This window comes from Neoarius graeffei, chromosome 11, assembly GCF_027579695.1.
Source record: "Neoarius graeffei isolate fNeoGra1 chromosome 11, fNeoGra1.pri, whole genome shotgun sequence".
NCBI classification, from domain to species: Eukaryota; Metazoa; Chordata; class Actinopteri; order Siluriformes; family Ariidae; genus Neoarius; species Neoarius graeffei.
Window position 1 is genome coordinate 48271964 of NC_083579.1, and position 20355 is coordinate 48292318.

Genomic DNA, 20355 nt, shown 5'->3' on the forward strand with positions numbered 1-20355 from the left:
ATAATAATAATAAAACATCTCAACGCTTTCTTCTTATACGACTCAACTGAACTGCACGTCTGACTTTGGCTTAAACGCGGTCTAAATGCGCCGGTGATTCTGCAGGGACACAGATCGCATCCCATTTACCTCCTTATTGTCTCATAGTTGGTGGAAAACGGCGTGAAAATGAGGTAAGCGATTCTTCGGCGTATTTGTTGGCAAACAGCGACAGGCTGACATTAGAAATGTGAATGAAAAGGACACATGAGATTTCAGGAAATCTGTGTCTCATCTAATCTAACTGCAGATGTCTGTTGTGCTGCTGTCTAATGCACATACAGTCCGAGCCATGAGCACAGAGGGCCTGGGATCTCACCAAATCACCTGTCCTTCTCTTGTGCACGCACAAATCAGGGTATATATATATATATATATATATATATATATATATATATATATATATATACGCCCAAAGACCATCATTATGATCCAATATTACAGGGATATTCAATGCTCTGTGAATGAACCACCATATATGGCCATGTGTTATTATATTCTGGTTGAAACTGTAGCTATACAGTGCAAATAAAAATTCGTCCATCACATTCAAAAATAAAACATCTCAACGCTTACTAGTTTTGTGACTGTGTACTAAATATAATCATAAAAATGATGTCATTGTAGTGATGACGCGATAAATCTTGATGACGTCACGACTTGGATGAGCAGAGATGCTGAATTCTTAAGAGAAAACGCGCGAGCGCACGTTCCGGATGTCTGTCTGTCTGTCTGTCTCTGTCTGTCCTTTCCCTACAGAAAAGTCAGAATGTCTAGCAACAAACTAGTTTGGAAATTATATTGGTAACTTGAACCTGAACGTGCCTTTTCTTTCATTAGTCCTATTTCTCTTTAGTTCAATTTTATTTATGTAGAACATTTAACAATAGACATTGTCACAAAACAGCTTCACAGAAATCTGGATCTAGCTTCAGATCCCGAAAGAGCGACCCATTGGCTAGACAGTGGCAAGGAAATGAGGAAGAAGTGTTGAGAAGAACCAGACTCACAAGGGTTGACATCAGATTGTGGGATTATACTGTAACAGTCAAGAATTGTATACTGTAAAGTCATAAACATTACTGAGGATGTTGAAAGGTTGTTCAGTACGAACATCAGTTTCTTGATGATTGCAGCAGATGTTTTTAGGTATTGGCTTAGTATCCAAGTGAAACTGTTCACTGATGAATGGGTGAGGCTTGAACATAAGCTGTTATGGTAAGTGCAGCAGAGTGAGCAATAGTACCTCACACCTAAAATTCACCTTGGCATGTTAAGGAGGAGAGAATGAAACACGTAAGGTAAGGTAGTTGTGGATCCGGAACCTGTTCCAGGAACAGTAGGTGAGGAGGTGGGAATATACCTTGCATGGGACTCCAGTCCATCTCAAGCCACCACACACACACACACACACACTCCATTCATACACTCATTTTTACCCAGTGGCCATGTAGAGTGCCAATCCACCTACTGACATGTATTTGGGAGGAAACTGGAGGAAACCCAGATGGAGCCTCCAAAGACATGGGAAGAAATCTCTTGAGTTCAGGATTGAAGTGGAGACCCTGAAGCTGTGAGGGGGCAATTTTATCTCCTGTGCCACAAAACTAAATTCTGAATACAAGCTCTAACACCAATATTTTACCTTCATTTGTTTGACACTTTTATGAGGCATAATTATTATTCAAACATACTAATGTATATAAACCATGATGAGCCATTGCTAGTGTTCGGATTGAACTCAACCTTCTGGTCATCACCACAGAACCTTTAAGAACTAGTACTGTGATCTTAGTGTTAACTATCCATCCATTATCTGTAGCTGCTTATCCTGTACAGGGTCGCAGGCAACTTGGAGCCTATCCCAGCTGACTATGGGCGAAAAGCAGGGTACACCCTGGACAAGTCGTCAGGTCATTACAGGGCTGACACATAGACACAAACAACCATTCACACTCACATTCACACCTACGGTCAATTTAGAGCCACCAATTAGTCTAACCTGCATGCCTTTGGACTGTGGGGGAAACCGGAGCACCCGGAGGAAACCCACGCGGACACAGGGAGAACATGCAAACTCCGCACAGAAAGGCCCTCGTCAGCCACTGGGCTCGAACCCAGGACCTTCTTGCTGTGAGGCGACAGTGCTAACCACTACACCACCCTAGTGTTAACTATTTATTCATTTATTGTAAGTAATTTTTCAAATTCCTGATTAGATCAGAATCATCAGCTAAAACCTGCACTGATCATATAGCAGGTGTGTAGTCCTAAATCTTTAACACTCATAAGTTTGTCTGAAGTCTTATTTATAGACTTTCTCTTTTAATTGTTGCCAAAAGGAAGTCTCAAATAGCTCTCCGTTCCAGCTGACATCCCCTCCAGCAAGAAATCTCAACCGGTCACCCGGAAGAATTTACGCAACCCACAGCTCTCTCTCTCTTTCTCTCTCTCTCTTCCTAATGTGGGTTATTTTTAGACTTTGAAGTTGTGCTCCATCATGGTAAGATGAATCTGCATTCTTTCCCCTGTCTGCCATGTGCATGTAGTGGGAATATGAAAATGTTCAGAAGAGCTATTTTTGTCGACTGACTGTGAGAGCATTTGCTTGAGTGACTCATGGAGGCCCTTTGCATGTGTCTGTGTGTAGTTTGTTCATGTGTGTGTGGTGATATTTTCAGATCAGTGGGTCTGGATGTCACAGGTGTAGTGAAGGGTCTTGAGGCAGAAAAATTATTAGGGGCTATGTCTCTACAGTCTTTACCACATGCTTGTAAACATGTATGAAAATGATCACACTGTTGTCAGTGGCCAGTCTTTAATCATGTTATTCTCCCCTTATTTTTTATATCGGTTAATGATGTTGAGATCACTTGTCAATCCATTACTATGCATGCTTAAAAGTAATGAAGCAATTAAAAACCCCAATCAGTATTCATAACAATTTAGGCAGATTTGCACTTAAATGAAATCATTTAACACCATAAACTTTCTCCTTAGCTAATTGAACCTCCTTTCACTTTCTTGGCCTGTGATTTTTCCTGTAAAGACATCTATTTCCTTAGGACTATCTTCATTTGCTTAAAGCCTCGTAAGCCTTTGAGCTCACCCAGCTTATGGTTCATTTTGGTACATTCGAAGTATCCAGCTGGCTGTTTATACAGATGAAATGATTGCAAAGCTATGGGATGGAACACATACACGATTGAATGGATAGTGTTTGTTCTTGGAAACATTATACATCAGTGCTTTCAAAAGTGGCCCTTGACATTGCAAATCCCAGATACATCACTCGTACTTTGGCACAACATTGTTTGATGGCACAGTTTGTATCACAACAATGTCACAACAACCTTGTTTGCTAATCAGGAAGTCAGCACAATGTTGTTTTTATGAACTGTTACTTTCAGCCATCTTTCAGTACACAGTGTGATTAAAATCCTATCAGTGCTATAGGACAGCGCACCGTCCTGCTGATAATTTCTTTTAATTTCCACACTGTCGCACTGTGATAAGCAGTGTGTTCACTTCATGCAGGTTTCTTCCTGTAATTAAGCTACATAACCTACAATTAATGATTACAGCCAGTAACTAAATAAATATTCCAATTTGTCTAAATGTATACAAAGCAGAATAATAAAGCTAGGATAGGTAATTTTGGAGAAACCAGCAAAAGTAAGCTAAATTTTGAAAGTGTCCAACCGAAAAATCTCATCCCTCCCTTCAGCCCTCCTTCCAAAGCCACTCCTCTAAAACACATGAATGCACACTGCCTGATTACTGCTGGACGATTACTGCTAAGTCCACGAGAAAGGGCACTGGGGGGAGGAGCATAGTGCATCATTGTCATATCCAGCAACCTCATGTCTCATTCATATGTAAAAAAACCCCCACCTAACATTATCATAATGAATGTAAACAATGAACAACGCTATTGTTAGTGCTCACATCTCTCAGCTAGCTCGCTAGACTTAGCAATATGTCTATCTCACCTTGAGAAAGAGTCCGGTCATATACAATTAGTGTATGGGCAGTGTGTGTGCAGGTAGGTAGGACATCCAATCATTTCATTCAGACTGAACAAAATGATTGGACGGGGTTTTTACAGCCCTGCGACTGCCACAGATGATGGATTGTTTTTCTTTTTATCGACGGAGCGTTTGATTTATTCTTTACTGACAGGTTGTAAAGAGAATTTCAAGAAATATAAAAAATGCTTCTAAAAATTACCAACGCTGGCTTTAAGAACATAAATTTACAGTGATCCAACACATCATTCCACCAAGCGAGCTGTATGTGACGTTGTTGAGATGCCATTTGCACACATTGTGCCGATGTTGGATGTGTGTGCAGATATGTGTGTGTTATCTGGGATACAGTCTTTAAAAATACATTTTACATCATAAGATGTGTAAGAATGAGTTCCACCATAAAGACAACTTTGTTTTTCAGTTAAGTAATCTCGTGTCATGTCTATTGATTCCAGAAATCTCTGCTTGTGGGCTGTAGTGTGTGTGTGTGTGTGTGTGTGTGTTTGCTTGCAGTAGTTATAAGGATCATGTGGTTATTCAACATACGCAATATTCCAGTCTCCTCCTCCACACTTCATTCCTGTGGATAGAAATGATTGTCAGAAGAAAAAGGCTACTGGTTTGTAGCTGTCACATGCTTATGTTCCTCTCCTTCTTTCTCTCCATTCCTCCTTTGCATATATTGCTCTCCTGGGCAAGGGCTCTTGGCTGACCTCTGTAGCAGCGCCTTACATTTAATTGTTCTTTGTAGCACTAGTACAACACACACACACACACACACACACACACACACACACACACTCAGCAAGTGTGGTAAGCAGGCACACTGATTTGTTTTGCCAGCTGTTTTTCCAGAAGAATGTGCTGATTAGTTTTCTCACACTGTGCCATAACACGAACAGAATTCTCACGTTCTTGTGATCTTTAAAGGCATGAACATGCAGTATTTTGAAGACACAACATCTCTGTAGTGGATAGAAGCCAAGGAGCAGCTGTCAAATAATAGCTTTCATTACTGCATGTGCCTCCCACATTTTGCTGCTGCCTCATTATATGTGAAGAATGACATATATAGAACACAAATTGTATGGTATAAACACACACATGTAATGAGGGTCCATGTGAACAGAAAATGTTTTGAGACTTTCAAAAGAGAAGAGCTGCTGGGCAGAAAAAAATAGAGACAGGGCTCACTTGGGAACCTCTTCAGGAAGTGTAAGTATGTTGTTGGAAAGGCTAGATTTGGGAAAGTTTCCATCAGCATCCATGCCAGCTGCAGCTGTGAGACAAGACTGTCTCTACCTCTTTCTGGGTTTCCATTTAAAGGTGTGCTGGGCAGAATTTTCTCTTTAGTGCTTACACTGTGACCTATAAATACATTGCAGAGATTTGTTTCTTTACTCTTTGACCCTATCACTCTACGTTCATAATAGCAAGCAACAGGCAGCTGTGATTTTAGTGACTACAACAAGCAACAATGTGACAGCAGGACACGCAGCATTTGCAAATCAGGAATGATGAGGTACAGTACAGTGACAAAACCAAACGATTGGCTCAAATGATTCCTTGGACCAATCGTATGGCACACGTGGTGTGATGCTTCTTCAAGTTTACATTAACTTTAATTACCTCCACCAACTTTGTTGGAGGAGATTATGTTTTTGCCTCCGTTTGTTTTTTTGTTTGTTCCCAACGTGACTCAAAAAGTAGTAAATCCATTTTGATGAAATTTTGAGGAAAGGTGGGCAATGGGCCAAGGAACAATTGATTAGATTTAGATGCAAATTCAGATATGTATGCGGATCCAGGATTTGTTTTGCCTGTTCCCAATGTAACTCAAAAAGTAGTGAACGGATTTTGATGAAATTTGGTGGACAGCTTTCGTATTATCCTAGGATCCAGCTATTTGATTTTGCTGTTGATAATATGTGGCTTGGCAGAGGTATGCACTCTACCGAGTGCCCTTCTGGTTCCTACATTCAATTATTTCTCAATTCCCATTTTATAAACGTGGCTAAAAACATATAACCATAGTTTCATTTTATCACAAAGAAAAATTAAGCTCTGAATGCAGAATCAGAGAATGTTAGTGCCTCTGTTGGCTTTGCTAATCTGCTAACAAAGTTAGTATGAAGCCTCGCATGTAACATGGCAATCGAAAACAAACTATTTTCACACTTAATAGTTCATTATTTAATTTGTGTTTAACTAGTTGTGTTTAAGTAGTTAGTGCATTGCTTTGAGCACTTGCTAATGTGAAAGTAGGGACAATGCTTCCAGATGACGGTCAACGGGTTATCCGCATTAGTGTGGTAGCTTGCTAACTTTCCATCATGTCATTCTACTTCCCTAGTTAAGACAGTAATTAAGTCATAAATATATGAAATACTGACATGCCATATAACATACTGTGGTGGGTTTCCCAAAAGCCTCTTCATGCTAAGAGCATCTTAACTAGGAGAGAGAGAGTGTTCATTGTGCTGCTTGCTCTACCATTTAACGATGATCTTCGTGCTACAATGCTTTTGGGAAACTCGCCACTGATTTCTTAATGCAAGAATGGTTCAGATCACCTTGGAAGGGTGAGTTTATACACACCTGGAACATATTTCATTAGCAAATCTGGTTAATTAGCTTACAAGTACTGCTGACTGCTTTTCTCATAACTGCCTGATGTCAGCTATGACTGACCAAATACTGACGTGCCAAATTGCTTACTTAATAAGTTAAGTTAAAACTTTTAAACTTCATCTTAAGTACTTTATCTTGTTCAAGATTACGGTAAATTCAGAGCCTATTCTGGAAACCCTGGACACAAAGTGGCAGAATAGCCCTGATGGGATGCCAGGCCATTGCAAGGCACCATACACAAACACACACACATTCACACATGGTGCAGCCAGTCCAGCCAGCCAGCCATTATCTGTAGCCGCTTATCCTGTACAGGGTTGCAGGCAAGCTGGAGCCTCTCCCAGTTGACTATGGGCGAGAGGTGGGGTACACCCTGGACAAGTCACCAGGTGGTCGCAGGGCTGACACATAGAGATACACAACCATTCACACTCACATTCACACCTACAGTTAATTTAGGTGGTGTTTACATTAGACCGTATCAGCGGATCATCAGATTAACGTTTTTAAAACTATTCGCGTGCACACAGCAACGCCAATACACGATTCGCGTGCACACAGCAACACCAATACACGGATACGCTAATCACATGACTAATTAGACGGCACGTCACATGATCCCAGTGCATATCGGGCATGCGCAAGTCACTCACCACTTGCAAGTGGAAGGATGGCAAGTGAACACCTTCTCCAGCAGATAAACACACCTGGCTGTGATGTTCATGTTCTCACTGAGTTTAAGCGCCTGAAGGAGGTAAATAAGTTGAAATGTGTAAATAAACCTCAGTGTGGCTCAGCGCTTCCTCCTGCACTCCAAATCACTCCGCCCTGAACAGCGAGTGCCCTCTGGAGGGTGCGCACTCCGGCCCTGCGCAGCTCACAGAGCGCGCGAGTGGAGTGCACAAGCAGTGATTCGGGACTGAGCCGCTGTGTGTGTGATCCCAACGCCAGCGAATCAGGAAGGTGGATGTCACAGTGACGTTGTCCAATGACGACGTCAGCTAGAGCTCAGCACTGCGTTTCCTCGTTCCTCAATGTTTACACAGCACCGGATCAGATACGAACTGGGTTGAATACGTGGGCCCTGGCGGATTCAAGTTGTTCCGCCTGTGGAGTCGTTTCCCAGCGTTTTAAAGTGCTGATGACACGTTTTTGACATCTTTGGCGATGTTTTATAACATAAAAAGTAATTCCCAATGATCCATATATTAATTCACGAAGGCGCCTATTTTACAAGTTATGATAAAAAACGTGGCTATTTGGGCAAATTTGACAGGGCTGCAGCACACAGGAGACGAAAGAGGAGGAGGAGCTATATGACGTCAGCGAAAGAACCTTCCTCCTAACGTACCAGTTTGTTGTTGATGCGACAGGTGTTCAGATTGTCATTATTAGTATTATTATTATACATTATATATATATATATATATATATATATATATATATATATATATATATATATATATATATATATATATACACACAACCCCGATTCCAAAAAAGTTGGGACAAAGTACAAATTGTAAATAAAAATGGGATGCAATGATGTGGAAGTTTCAAAATTCCATATTTTATTCAGAATAGAACATAGATGACATAACAAATGTTTAAACTGAGAAAATGTATCATTTAAAGAGAAAAATTAGGTGATTTTAAATTTCATGACAACAACACATCTCAAAAAAGTTGGGACAAGGCCATGTTTACCACTGTGAGACATCCCCTTTTCTCTTTACAACAGTCTGTAAACGTCTGGGGACTGAGGAGACAAGTTGCTCAAGTTTAGGGATAGGAATGTTAACCCATTCTTGTCTAATGTAGGATTCTAGTTGCTCAACTGTCTTAGGTCTTTTTTGTCATATCTTCCGTTTTATGATGCGCCAAATGTTTCCTATGGGTGAAAGATCTGGACTGCAGGCTGGCCAGTTCAGTACCCGGACCCTTCTTCTACGTAGCCATGATGCTGTAATTGATGCAGTATGTGGTTTGGCATTGTCATGTTGGAAAATGCAAGGTCTTCCCTGAAAGAGACGTCGTCTGGATGGGAGCATATGTTGCTCTAGAACCTGGATATACCTTTCAGCATTGATGGTGTCTTTCCAGATGTGTAAGCTGCCCATGCCACATGCACTAATGCAACCCCATACCATCAGAGATGCAGGCTTCTGAACTGAGCACTGATCACAACTCGGGTCGTCCTTCTCCTCTTTAGTCCGAATGACACAGCATCCCTGATTTCCATAAAGAACTTCAAATTTTGATTCATCTGACCACAGAACAGATTTCCACTTTGCCACAGTCCATTTTAAATGAGCCTTGGCCCAGAGAAGACGTCTGCGCTTCTGGATCATGTTTAGATATGGCTTCATCTTTGAACTATAGAGTTTTAGCTGGCAACGGCGGATGGCACGGTGAATTGTGTTCACGGATAATGTTCTCTGGAAATATTCCTGAGCCCATTTTGTGATTTCCAATACAGAAGCATGCCTGTATGTGATGCAGTGCCGTCTAAGGGCCCGAAGATCACGGGCACCCAGTATGGTTTCCGGCCTTGACCCTTACGCACAGAGATTCTTCCAGATTCTCTGAATCTTTTGATGATATTATGCACTGTAGATGATGATATGTTCAAACTCTTTGCAATTTTACACTGTCGAACTCCTTTCTGATATTGCTCCACTATTTGTCGGCGCAGAATTAGGGGGATTGGTGATCCTTTTCCCATCTTTACTTCTGAGAGCCACTGCCACTCCAAGATGCTCTTTTTACACCCAGTCATGTTAATGACCTATTGCCAATTGACCTAATGAGTTGCAATTTGGTCCTCCAGCTGTTCCTTTTTTGTACCTTTAACTTTTCCAGCCTTTTATTGCCCCTGTCCCAACTTTTTTGAGATGTGTTGCTGTCATGAAATTTCAAATGAGCCAATATTTGGCATGAAATTTCAAAATGTCTCACTTTTGACATTTGATATGTTGTCTATGTTCTATTGTGAATACAATATCAGTTTTTGAGATTTGTAAATTATTGCATTCCGTTTTTATTTACAATTTGTACTTTGTCCCAACTTTTTTGGAATCGGGGTTGTATATATATATATATATATATATATATATATATATATATATATATATATATATATATTAGTTATTATGCCTTCACGTTGTGTTGCCGGCTTTTGCTCCAAAACCTACAAGGATGGGGTAAGTTTATTCAAGTTTCCCAGAGATCTCGAGCTGCATGCGAAGTGGGTGAAGCAAGTCAGGCGCACTCGTGACAAGTGGGAGCCCTCACCAACATCCGTCCTGTGCTCTGAACACTTCGATTTGGATTGTTTTGACACCCTTCCCAGCTTAAAAGAATCTCTTGGGTGTTCAGTTCATCACAAACGTGTGTTACTACCATCAGCAGTGCCTACACAGTGTTGCCAGATTGGGAGGTTTCCCGCCCAGTTGAGCGGTTTCAAGTGCATTTTGGTGGGTTTTGAACATATTTTGGGCTGGAAAATGTCAGCAGTATCTGTTGCCAGATACTGCTGAAGTTTTCCAGCCCAAAATATGTTCAAAACCCACCAAAATGCACTTGAAACCGCTCAACTGGGCGGGATTCCTCCCAATCTGGCAACACTGCCAGTATTCCGGAGGGGGTCTACTAGTAGCTATGCCGGATCCAAAGACAGTCCTCCTGTCAGAACGTGTTGTGAAACGACATAAGATAAAGGTACGTAAAGCTATAGATTCTACATGATAATCATAAATGTAATCATAAAGTCGGCGTGATATCAGTCATGTATTTGCTTGTGAAAGCTTGCAGCTTTCATGTAACTGCCGCCTAGCAACGAGAGGCAAAGGGTAAAGAGGGTAGGCTATCATAGATTCTATTCGGAAGAGATCAACACAATTCTAGACTCCCAGAAGAGGAAGAGCTAGCACTAGAGAGTTCACCGGTGTTTTCATGTGCCATTTCCATTGAGTAGAACCAGAGTAGAACAGCCAGTGAACTGCAGCGTGTTCTTCCGCTGACGTCACAACATGGCCGCGAGCCACGGACCCAGTTTTCTTGCGCTGTGCAATTAAAAGTTGGATATTTGTGTAACAACAGCTTCCTTTCACGTAATTATAACAGAAATCTAACATGTTTGCCATGTTGTATAGTTTATTTAAGAAATTGCATAGAGTCATGTTCGTGTCATCAGCCCTTTAATGTGCACGGACAGTGCATCCGCGACGAAAACGAGACGGATACGATCTAATGTAAACACCACCTTAGAGCCACCAATTAGCCTAACCTGCACGTCTTGGGACTGTGGGGGAAACCGGAGCACCCGGAGGAAACCCATGCAGACACGGGGAGAACATGCAAACTCCACACAGAAAGGCCCTCGTCGGCCGCTGGGCTTGATCCCAGGACCTTTTTGCTGTGAGGTGACAGTCCTAACCACTACATCACCGTGCCGCCCGCAGCCAGTCCAGCTACTAGCCATATTTTTGGGCTGTGGAAGGAAACCAGCGATCCCAGGGAATGCAAGAACAATAAGAAAACATGCAAAACCAGGGCCCAGGAACTGTGAAATGGCAACATTGCCCGCTGCACCACCACCCTGTACCTTTACTAATTTACAGATGTAATAATTTGGAATCCATTCTGACAAACTAATAATTATGTATATTACTGACACACCAAGTGACCTCTTGTGGTTTCTGATTCAAGCCATAATATTGACTTAATGCTTGCATTACCTGTCCAGGAGAAATGTAATTAGACAATTTGATATCTAACTGCATTAGGCACTTTGCAGTCAGCAGATTTTCATTCTTGTTTTATTATGTTCCCCAGATAATGCCAATTTATTTGTAATAGTTAGTAAGAAGTATTGATCAGTGTACTTTAAAGTATGTAGGGTGTGGTAGTGTGTGTGCTTTGCATTTTATTCTGTAATAGTGATTGTTCAATTACTGTTGAATACAAGTATGGCTTTCTCTGCACTTGTTTCCGGCCAATTAATGAAAACTTCTGCAGCACTTTCAGTATATCACTGTTGGTGCTCATTTCTGTTGAACAAACGTTTGTCAGACTGACATCTCTGAACAATATGCATCAGCTGTACTATTAATGATAATCTACAAGTTTCAAGGAAAACACAGGCAAGGAAAGCAGTGTTTTCAAAACACTGGTGCTGTGATAATCCCTGACCTTGAGAAGCTTTGCTGAATCTGCAGTTACTTTGAGCAATATCTCTTCTTTTGCGTCAGCTTGTCTCAGATGGCTGTTCAGGTAACATGCTGTATGTAAGCAGAGACCTTAGGCTGGATGTATGAGGATTTATGAATGAGCGACTAGCAGCTGCTATTCTTTCTAGCCTCAGCGGGGAAGGAGATTGCCATGTGTCTACTTTCATCGTCACTATGGAAACCGCTTCCTAGCTCACTTCCTGCGCGGCATGCTCTCAGTCCTCATTATGGAGCCGTTTAATACTGGGGCTTTTTGGAGGGTAGATGTTCTGTAAGAACAGTTGTGGCTGTATTATTACTCTGGGACTGTAGGGGACTCAGGACCAGGACAGTTAGCACTAGGAGCAATCTATTTGGAGATTATATGATAATTGCTTATATCATGTGGCTGGGGTGAGCAGTTTGTAGTGTAGTTTTGTTTTTTTGTTGTGTGTGACTTAATGATGAACTCTGAGTCCACAGCAAGAGTTGTTCATGAGCATTGGGTGTGTACATGTGAGTGTGTGTTGTGCTCACAACTTGAGCAGGAGCTGATAAATTGTCCCTCTCAGCACGTCATTATAAATCTGTGTGATTACTTAGCTTGGACACATTGTAAAAAAAAAAAAATTCCTGTAGATTTTGCAGTAAATTACTAACAATTAAGGTGCCAGCAGACTGTTGTACATTTTCTTCAGACACTTCGTCAGCTCATGCAACTGATTTGCTAATTTAGATGAAGAAATTAGCCTCTTCTCACATACTTCACTCAGCCTTTCATTCAATTCACATTAGTGAATACAATATATCTTATGTAACCTTATACCCAATGTAATCTTATATTTAAAACTTAAACCCAGTATTCTCAAACTTTTTGCACAATGTACAAAGTTCCACAAACCCCCTCATATAAATTTATTTTATAAACATAATTCAACAATTCAAATATTAGGCTCATTATTCAAATGTGTATGATATTATGTTGGCTATTTATTGGAGCCATAGCATTTGTTTCTGAATTTCCACAGAGAGAACCAGTTGACATTGTTTATATACCTAATTGCTAGCTCATCTGGCCGACAGGTGATGAGTTTATGCCATCATGTGTTGTCCGTCGTCCATCCGGCGGCGTCCACATTTCACGAAAATCACTTCTCTCTCAATTCTTCACCAATTTATTCTTTTTGGCAGGAAGGTAGGTCTGCCTGGGGTACATATAGCTTCTACCCAAGTTTGCAAAATTGCAATTAATAATGAATATATGGGCGGCACGGTGGTGTAGTGGTTAGCACTGTTGTCTCACAGCAAGAAGGTCCGGGTTCGAGCCCCGTGGCTGGCGAGGGCCTTTCTGTGTGGAGTTTGCATGTTCTCCCCGTGTCCGCGTGGGTTTCCTCCGGGTGCTCCGATTTCCCCCACAGTCCAAAGACATGCAGGTTAGGTTAACTGGTGACTCTAAATTGACCGTAGGTGTGAATGTGAGTGTGAATGGTTGTGTGTGTCTATGTGTCAGCCCTGTGATGACCTGGCGACTTGTCCAGGGTGTACCCCGCCTTTCGCCCGTAGTCAGCTGGGATAGGCTCCAGCTTGCCTGCGACCCTGTAGAAGGATAAAGCGGCTAGAGATAATGAGATGAGATGAGAATGAATATATGGGGGTGTCGTGGCTCGGGTGGATGGGGCGCCATGCCATGGGTCCGGGGACCCGGGTTCGGTTCCGACCCGGGGTCGTTTCCCGGTCCCTCCCCATCTCTCTTTCCCGCTCATTTCCTGTCCTGTCTCTGCACTGTCCTGTCCAATAGAGGTGAAAAAAGCCCAAAAAATAATGAATATATGGAGTAATTAAGCCCTAACGAGCAGTTTCCATAAAAATCACTTCTTCTCTGTCAATTCCTCACTGTTTTGGATTCTTTCTGGCAAACAGGTCGGTATTCTTTAGCTTTTCAATTTCGTTCACTGCAACTAAATGGCCCAAACATATTCCAATATGACAATGCCCCTGTGCACAAAGCAAGGTCCATGAAGACATGGTTTACCAAGTTTGGAGTGGAACCTCAACCCCACTAAACATCTTTGGGATAATTTGGAATGCCAATTGCACACCACGCCTCCTCACCTGACATCAGTCAGTGCCTGACCTCACTAATACTCCTGTGACTGAATGGACGACTCTCCATAGCCACTTTCCAAAATCTAATGGAAAGCCTTCAAGAAGAGTGGAGTTTATTTACAACAGCAAAGGAGGACTAAATCTGGCAAAGGATGTTCAAAAAAACCACTTGGATATGATGGCCAGGTGTCCATATACTTTTGCCCATATATAATATTATCAGTTCTCAGACAGTTTTTAGATTCTTTCACTTTCGGCTTATTACCTTGCCCAGGACGAAGTCCACCAGGGGGTGAGGTATTGTTTTCGGTGGAGTTTCTTTGTTTGTTTGTTTCTTTGTCTTTTTGTTAATGATATTACAGGAAAATGGCTGGACCAATCTTCATGAAACTTTCAGGATAGATGGGCATTGGTCTCAAATAGAACCTCCAACATTTTGAGGGTCATCCAGTCAAGGTCAAGGTCACCAAAAGTCAAAATCGTTTTTAGTGATATCTTCCTTCATATTCATTCAGATATGTTCTGATTGGCTGAGAGCAGTACGGTGTGCGAATGAGAATCAGAACCATGTTTATTCTCACACAAAGTCAAAATCAAGGTCAAGGTCACCAAAAAGGTCAAAATTGTTTTTTCGCAATATCTTCATATGCATCATAAGTGCTACTGGATGAGGTTTGTTTTGCTTGACAACACTTGTTTTTTATGTAACAGAATTACTTTTAAAATAATTAAATTAATTCTTATGCTCATTCCTTTTTTCTTATCGAGCTGGAAAAACTCCACAATGAAAAAAAAAACATAGATCCTTACCAAGTAATTTTAGTTAAAATAAAAAAAAAACTGAGCTGCAGAGACCTGGAAGCAACAAAACACACACTTGCCTCGTGTGCTAGCTAATAAATCCATGATTTATCCACAACTGTACAGTCAGCCTTTTAGCAAATTTACATATTTACTGTTGCTTTTAGAACAAATTTATAAACAGCCTTTTTGTAAAATTGATAATGTCACCTTTCATCATATTTAATGTACAAAGACATTTTATATCTAATTTACTTTTCTAGTACTGCTAGAGGATAAAATGTGTGTTGTGAGGCATTGATGATAGATTCTGTGTGTTTGTGTGTTTAAAGGTAGATTTAGAGAAATACAAGTCATGTGTTTTGATGTGTATGAGAGGGGATTAGTGCTGACAATCATTTTGTATATCTGTGTATGATACAAGCATTCACAAAGCTCTAAATGTGTCAGTGTTTCATAAACCTCTTTCTTGCTCGTCAGGGGGTTGAGTGTGTGGTGAGGTAATCCCCCTCAGGGTTGGACACAGGACACGTCCACTAACAGCCCAAATCCCTCACAAGTGCAATCCAATCCCATGACATGTCTGTGCTATCCAGTAGAGCTCTATTGTAGACCATTCAGTCATCTGTAAGTGCTTTACCCTGCTCGTCTCCAGATCATGTCTCAGTACTCTTCATTACTGACTTAGCAGTCATATTTACTGAGATTATGCAATGTTGTTGCTCCATACATATTTGGTTTTCTGACTAGAGTGAGCAGCTCATGATGTATCTGGTGAATCATGGTTTAGGTTCAACCCAGTTTGTAGAAAGAAATAGAAAAACATTGTAGAAAGAAACACATGTACTACCAAGGAACACAGAGCAGTGTTACAGACGCAGTTGTGAAATAGATGCTCACTTTCATTCTCTTCACTTCTACCTACCACAGAGTCACAGTGATTCCAGACTGCACTTAAATGGGAGTAAAAGAAAGTTATTGTATTTCCATCTTGTTTGCCTGTTCACTGCGCTGATTTATTTTCCTAGTTTTGCTTAAAAGGTAAGCTACGCCAGAATCATCTTCTTCCCAACCCACATCCACAGCTTTCCATTGCTTTGTGCTTCCTTACAAAACTAGACTAGCACTGGTAATGATGGTGTCACCCAGGACCTAGGTCCTGGGTGACAACTCAGATGTTATATTTATGTTCTTAATAGTTAATACATACCACAAAAGCAGTGCTGTTTATTGATGGAGATCTGTGAAAGTTTCATGGACATCCTTTATAGGGCCTTTTGTAAGAGCTAATGTCTAATTTATGCTGTTACTGCAGAAAGGGCAAATGTTCTTGCATAAGTGCTTCTCTTAAGATAAAGGGCGAGTCCTGCATTACCCCCCAGCAACAGAACACAAGACGCATGACTGCTAGAACAAAAGCCCCTTTTGTAATGTTACCCAGAGCTAATAGAAACAATATGGTTAAGTGACATAAATGAAAAATGGTTTAACAATAATAATCTGGAAATTATCATGTGACAAACACTTCAAAAGACTTGTTCTGTTAGGTATAGGTATAATAACCGAGTAGTGAAAATAGTAATTTTATTGGAACAATTTTATTTAATAATATATCTGCAAATATGCTTTAGTTTACAAATAAGTAAAATCTCTTTACTCTGGTCAATGTTTAGGAAGAAAAAGAAGCCATTATTTATCAGATGTACATTACAGCGTAGCAGATAGGGTTAAGGGCCTTACTCAAGGGCCCAACACAGGCAGCTTGGTGGTGCTGAGGCTCAAAACGCTGACCCTTGAACCAGAGCCTTAATCCCTTGAGCCACCACTGCTACCACTAATAATTAAATAATATTGGCTGACATTAAGTGGTGTATCAAATATATTCCATTCAGCTAACATGATACTGAACTCGTCTTTGACTCGTTCAGTATCATGCTAGCTGAATGGAATATACAGTATACCATGAAAAAAGCCATTATTAATTATTATTATTATTATTATTATTATTATTATTATTATTATTATTATACAGACACATTCCTTTTGGGTGTTCAGTGTGTCTTTTTCTTTCAAAATTCTCTCAAAATCTTCCATATTTAACCCCTTCTGACACAAGGAAAAAGGCTATGGAACTTCATGTGTACAGTTATACACATTATATCCAAAGGGGTTAATGAAGCAAACTTGGTGGCCATGTTTGTTTACAAATTGTCACAGTCGCTCGCTAGCACGGAAGTTTTACGTCTCCGACGTGTGACGTCATGTTGTCTTGACAACCATGCAATATCATAAACCATATTCAACATTCATTCTCCATTGGATAGAGTGACGTAATACACGTAGGATAAGCGATATGCTAACAATATTGCATGCTATCAAACCAAATGAATGAAACCTGCTAGAAGGGAATAGAATACTTGTTTTTATTCCATTAAAAAGTGTCCTGTCTATATTGCTGGGTTTCAGTCACATGACTTTTCTTAGTGGTTTTACCAGAAGCGAAATGGCTGGTGGTCTAAACGGCTGACGTAGTGCAAATAACTAGCGATAACTTGAGTATGCTCATAATCTAGAAGCCACTGCTCGCTTTAGATATATTCAGAAGATTTTTATGTGCAATGGAATCGACCCCTACAGTCTGGGAAAGAAGGATTTGTCATACAATCTCGAAAAGTACCCTTCAGTCGAGTTTCCCGACATCTCGAACTATCTGGTGTTGCAGACATCCTTCTACACCGCAAAACAGATGAAAGTAGAAGCTTACAACTTTTTTGTATGAGGCTGGGTGAAGGACCTCGGTATCAAGCCGCTGTCAAATGAATCCTGTATTGTTTTTGCCCGTGTGAGTATTTTTTTTTTAAGCTTTTCATTCGCGTCTTTACAACGAAGCGCTGCAAGTTGAAGTGTAAACAAGCAACAGTTCGCTTGATTCTCACTTGTGTTGGCTCTTATAGCTCAGGTAAATCATTCACAAAGATCATCACAAACCCCTTTAAAGACCTGGATCTTAGTTAAACAAGACGGAGAAGTGATCACGGCGCATTGTAACTGTATGGCTGGGGAAGAATTTTGTTGCGACCTTCATGCATATGGACTTTGTGAGGAGTGAGGAGTAAACAAAGAAACAGCTGGGAACTTTAGTGCTTCATGACTTTAAAAAAAGGATCGTAAAATAACGACACATAGCAAGAAAAGTGGCGGCACGGAGGAGTAGTGGTTAGCACAGTCGCCTCACAGCAAGAAGGTTCTGGGTTCTAATCCAGCGGCCGGCGAGGGCCTTTCTGTGTGGGGTTTGCATGTTCTCCCTGTGTCTGTGTGGGTTTCCTCCGGGTGCTCCGGTTTCCCCCACAATCCAAAGACATGCAGTTAGGTTGACGTGGGGCGGCCTTGGGCTGAGGTGCCCTTGAGCAAGGTACCTGACCCCTAACTGCTCCCCGGGCGCTCTGGTGTGGCTGCCCACTGCTCTGAGTGTGTGTGCGTGTGTTCACTGCTTCAGATAGATGGGTTAAATGCAGAGGATGAATTTCACTGTGCTTGAAGTGTGCATGTGACATATAAAGGTTTCTTCTTCTAAAGTACTTGGAAAACACTAAGGACATAGGTGAGAGGGAGATACAAACCTTTCACGAAGTGATCACTGCTAACTCGAGTACGCTTCAACTCGGCTCCGTTCGATTTCAGTGAAAGGTTCAAAAGCCACCTTTCTCGATGTCTTTTTGTGAAATCCTGTGTTCGTTCACCCTTTTTTATTAGTTCACGGGGAACCCTGAAGAAACTTTTCAGTTTCACAGTTTGATCGATTCGAACAACCTAAAACAATGCAAGTGTAAGGCATTTTTCATGCAAGCAATGCACCTTCTCCATACAAACGCTTTGTCAACTGAGCTTTGGTAGACCACCAGCTAAAGTTTTGAATAACTAATGAGATGGATGTGACATCACGTGAAACCCAGCAATAATAATAAATGTTATAGAAAGACCTAAGTTCGTTGTTAAAAAAATGAGTGCACGATATTTTAATTATGTGCTATTCTTTTTAATTAATACATGTTTGCTGAAATTATACATTGCACATCATTGCCAAAGGAAGTTAATACAATAGTGAACACTCTGCCAAATCCAGAATTACAGAACAGAAGGGGCAAAAGGGTCAGCAGTGCTCCTGTTTGGCACTGGGGGTTTGGAGTTGTATTAGTAGCATTAGTGATGTCATGTAAGTGGATTGATATGGGAGGCTAGTCAACACTAAATAATAATGATAAGTGCTGCTGTGTGGTGTGTGTAGAGGTTGACATACTTCACTGTGATGGTGAATGGTCATATCGGATAAAGTGTCACTGTTGTGAAAGTGTAAAACACTGAAGATTCATTCAGCCATTCTAACCAACATTAGCAGTTATTGCTAACTTCTGCCAGCATTAACCAACTAGAGTCCTATTAAGTCCCTCATCCTCCATCTAAAACTCCCTCCAACGCCCAGTATAATGGTAAGATAAGGTGGAAATTGGCAGCAGCAAAACTTTTGTCCATGTCTATTTCTAAGAAGACATTCACACACCTGCCTCCAGATAAAGATTAGCAATGTCTATACTGAACTAGCGAGATGTGAAACTGGTTGGGTCCAATCAGTTTTGCTTTGATTGCCATCATTAATTATGGCCAGAATGCAAGGGGTGGCCTTGGGCTGAAGTGCCTTTGAACAAGGCACCTAACCCCCAACTGCTCCCTGGGCGCTGTAGCATAGCTGCCCACTGCTCTGGGTATGTGTGTGTGTTCATTGTTCACTGCTTCAGATGGGTTAAATGCAGAGGATGAATTTCACTGTACTTGAGACAAATAAATATTTATTTGTATGTGACAAATAAAGGCTTCTTCTTCTTCTGTAATTTTGCGTCATTTGTTCATTAGTGTGACAATGTACACATAGTATCACATGATATTGGATGTTGGTACCGATTGCTGGTACAATGGGATGATAACTGTTTTTGGATGATAGCAAATTACATCAGAATGTATCAAGCAAAATATGTATGTTTCAAGCAGAAGCAAAGTAAGCTCAGTGTCCATCCATCCCTGCACTGTGACTAATTTACACTTTACACACTCTTACATTGATGAAGCACTATTTGCAAGGATATATTTGAGGCAGGTGCTACAAGGAGATGTAACTTAGTTCCTCCAGGTGTAAAAAAAATCTGGTCTTCATGGTCTTCATGTAATACTGCCATATAAACCCCCCAATATCCCCCCCCATTTTTTGATGGATTAATATCGCCTTATAAGTGAAGTATATAAAAAATATTTTGGTGTAAAGCACGAGTCCTTCTAACGAAGTGGTTATGAGAGGCCTCCTGGATTTGTGATACGCTACTGAGCGTTGACTGTAGAGTACCATTATAAAATCGTCAAAGCGATTCACAGCAGCTCAAAGACTTCAAATTATAGATCGTTTTTATCCCATGATCCAGTAATATATTTTCATTTTTAACAACAACATGAAAGAAACTACACATTGTAGCTGACTTCAACTTGACACA

At 40.9% G+C, this 20355-nt stretch overlaps 1 protein-coding gene across 1 annotated transcript in view; it reads left to right on the forward strand.

Moving 5' to 3' along the window:
• The window catches only part of evla (Enah/Vasp-like a), a 63223-nt gene continuing 42868 nt past the window's right edge, over positions 1-20355 (forward strand). The window contains exon 1 of the mRNA XM_060934081.1: positions 1-173. Coding sequence (XP_060790064.1) covers positions 169-173 — 5 coding nt within the window. The 5' untranslated portion in view covers positions 1-168. The remainder of the gene's footprint in view (positions 174-20355) is intronic.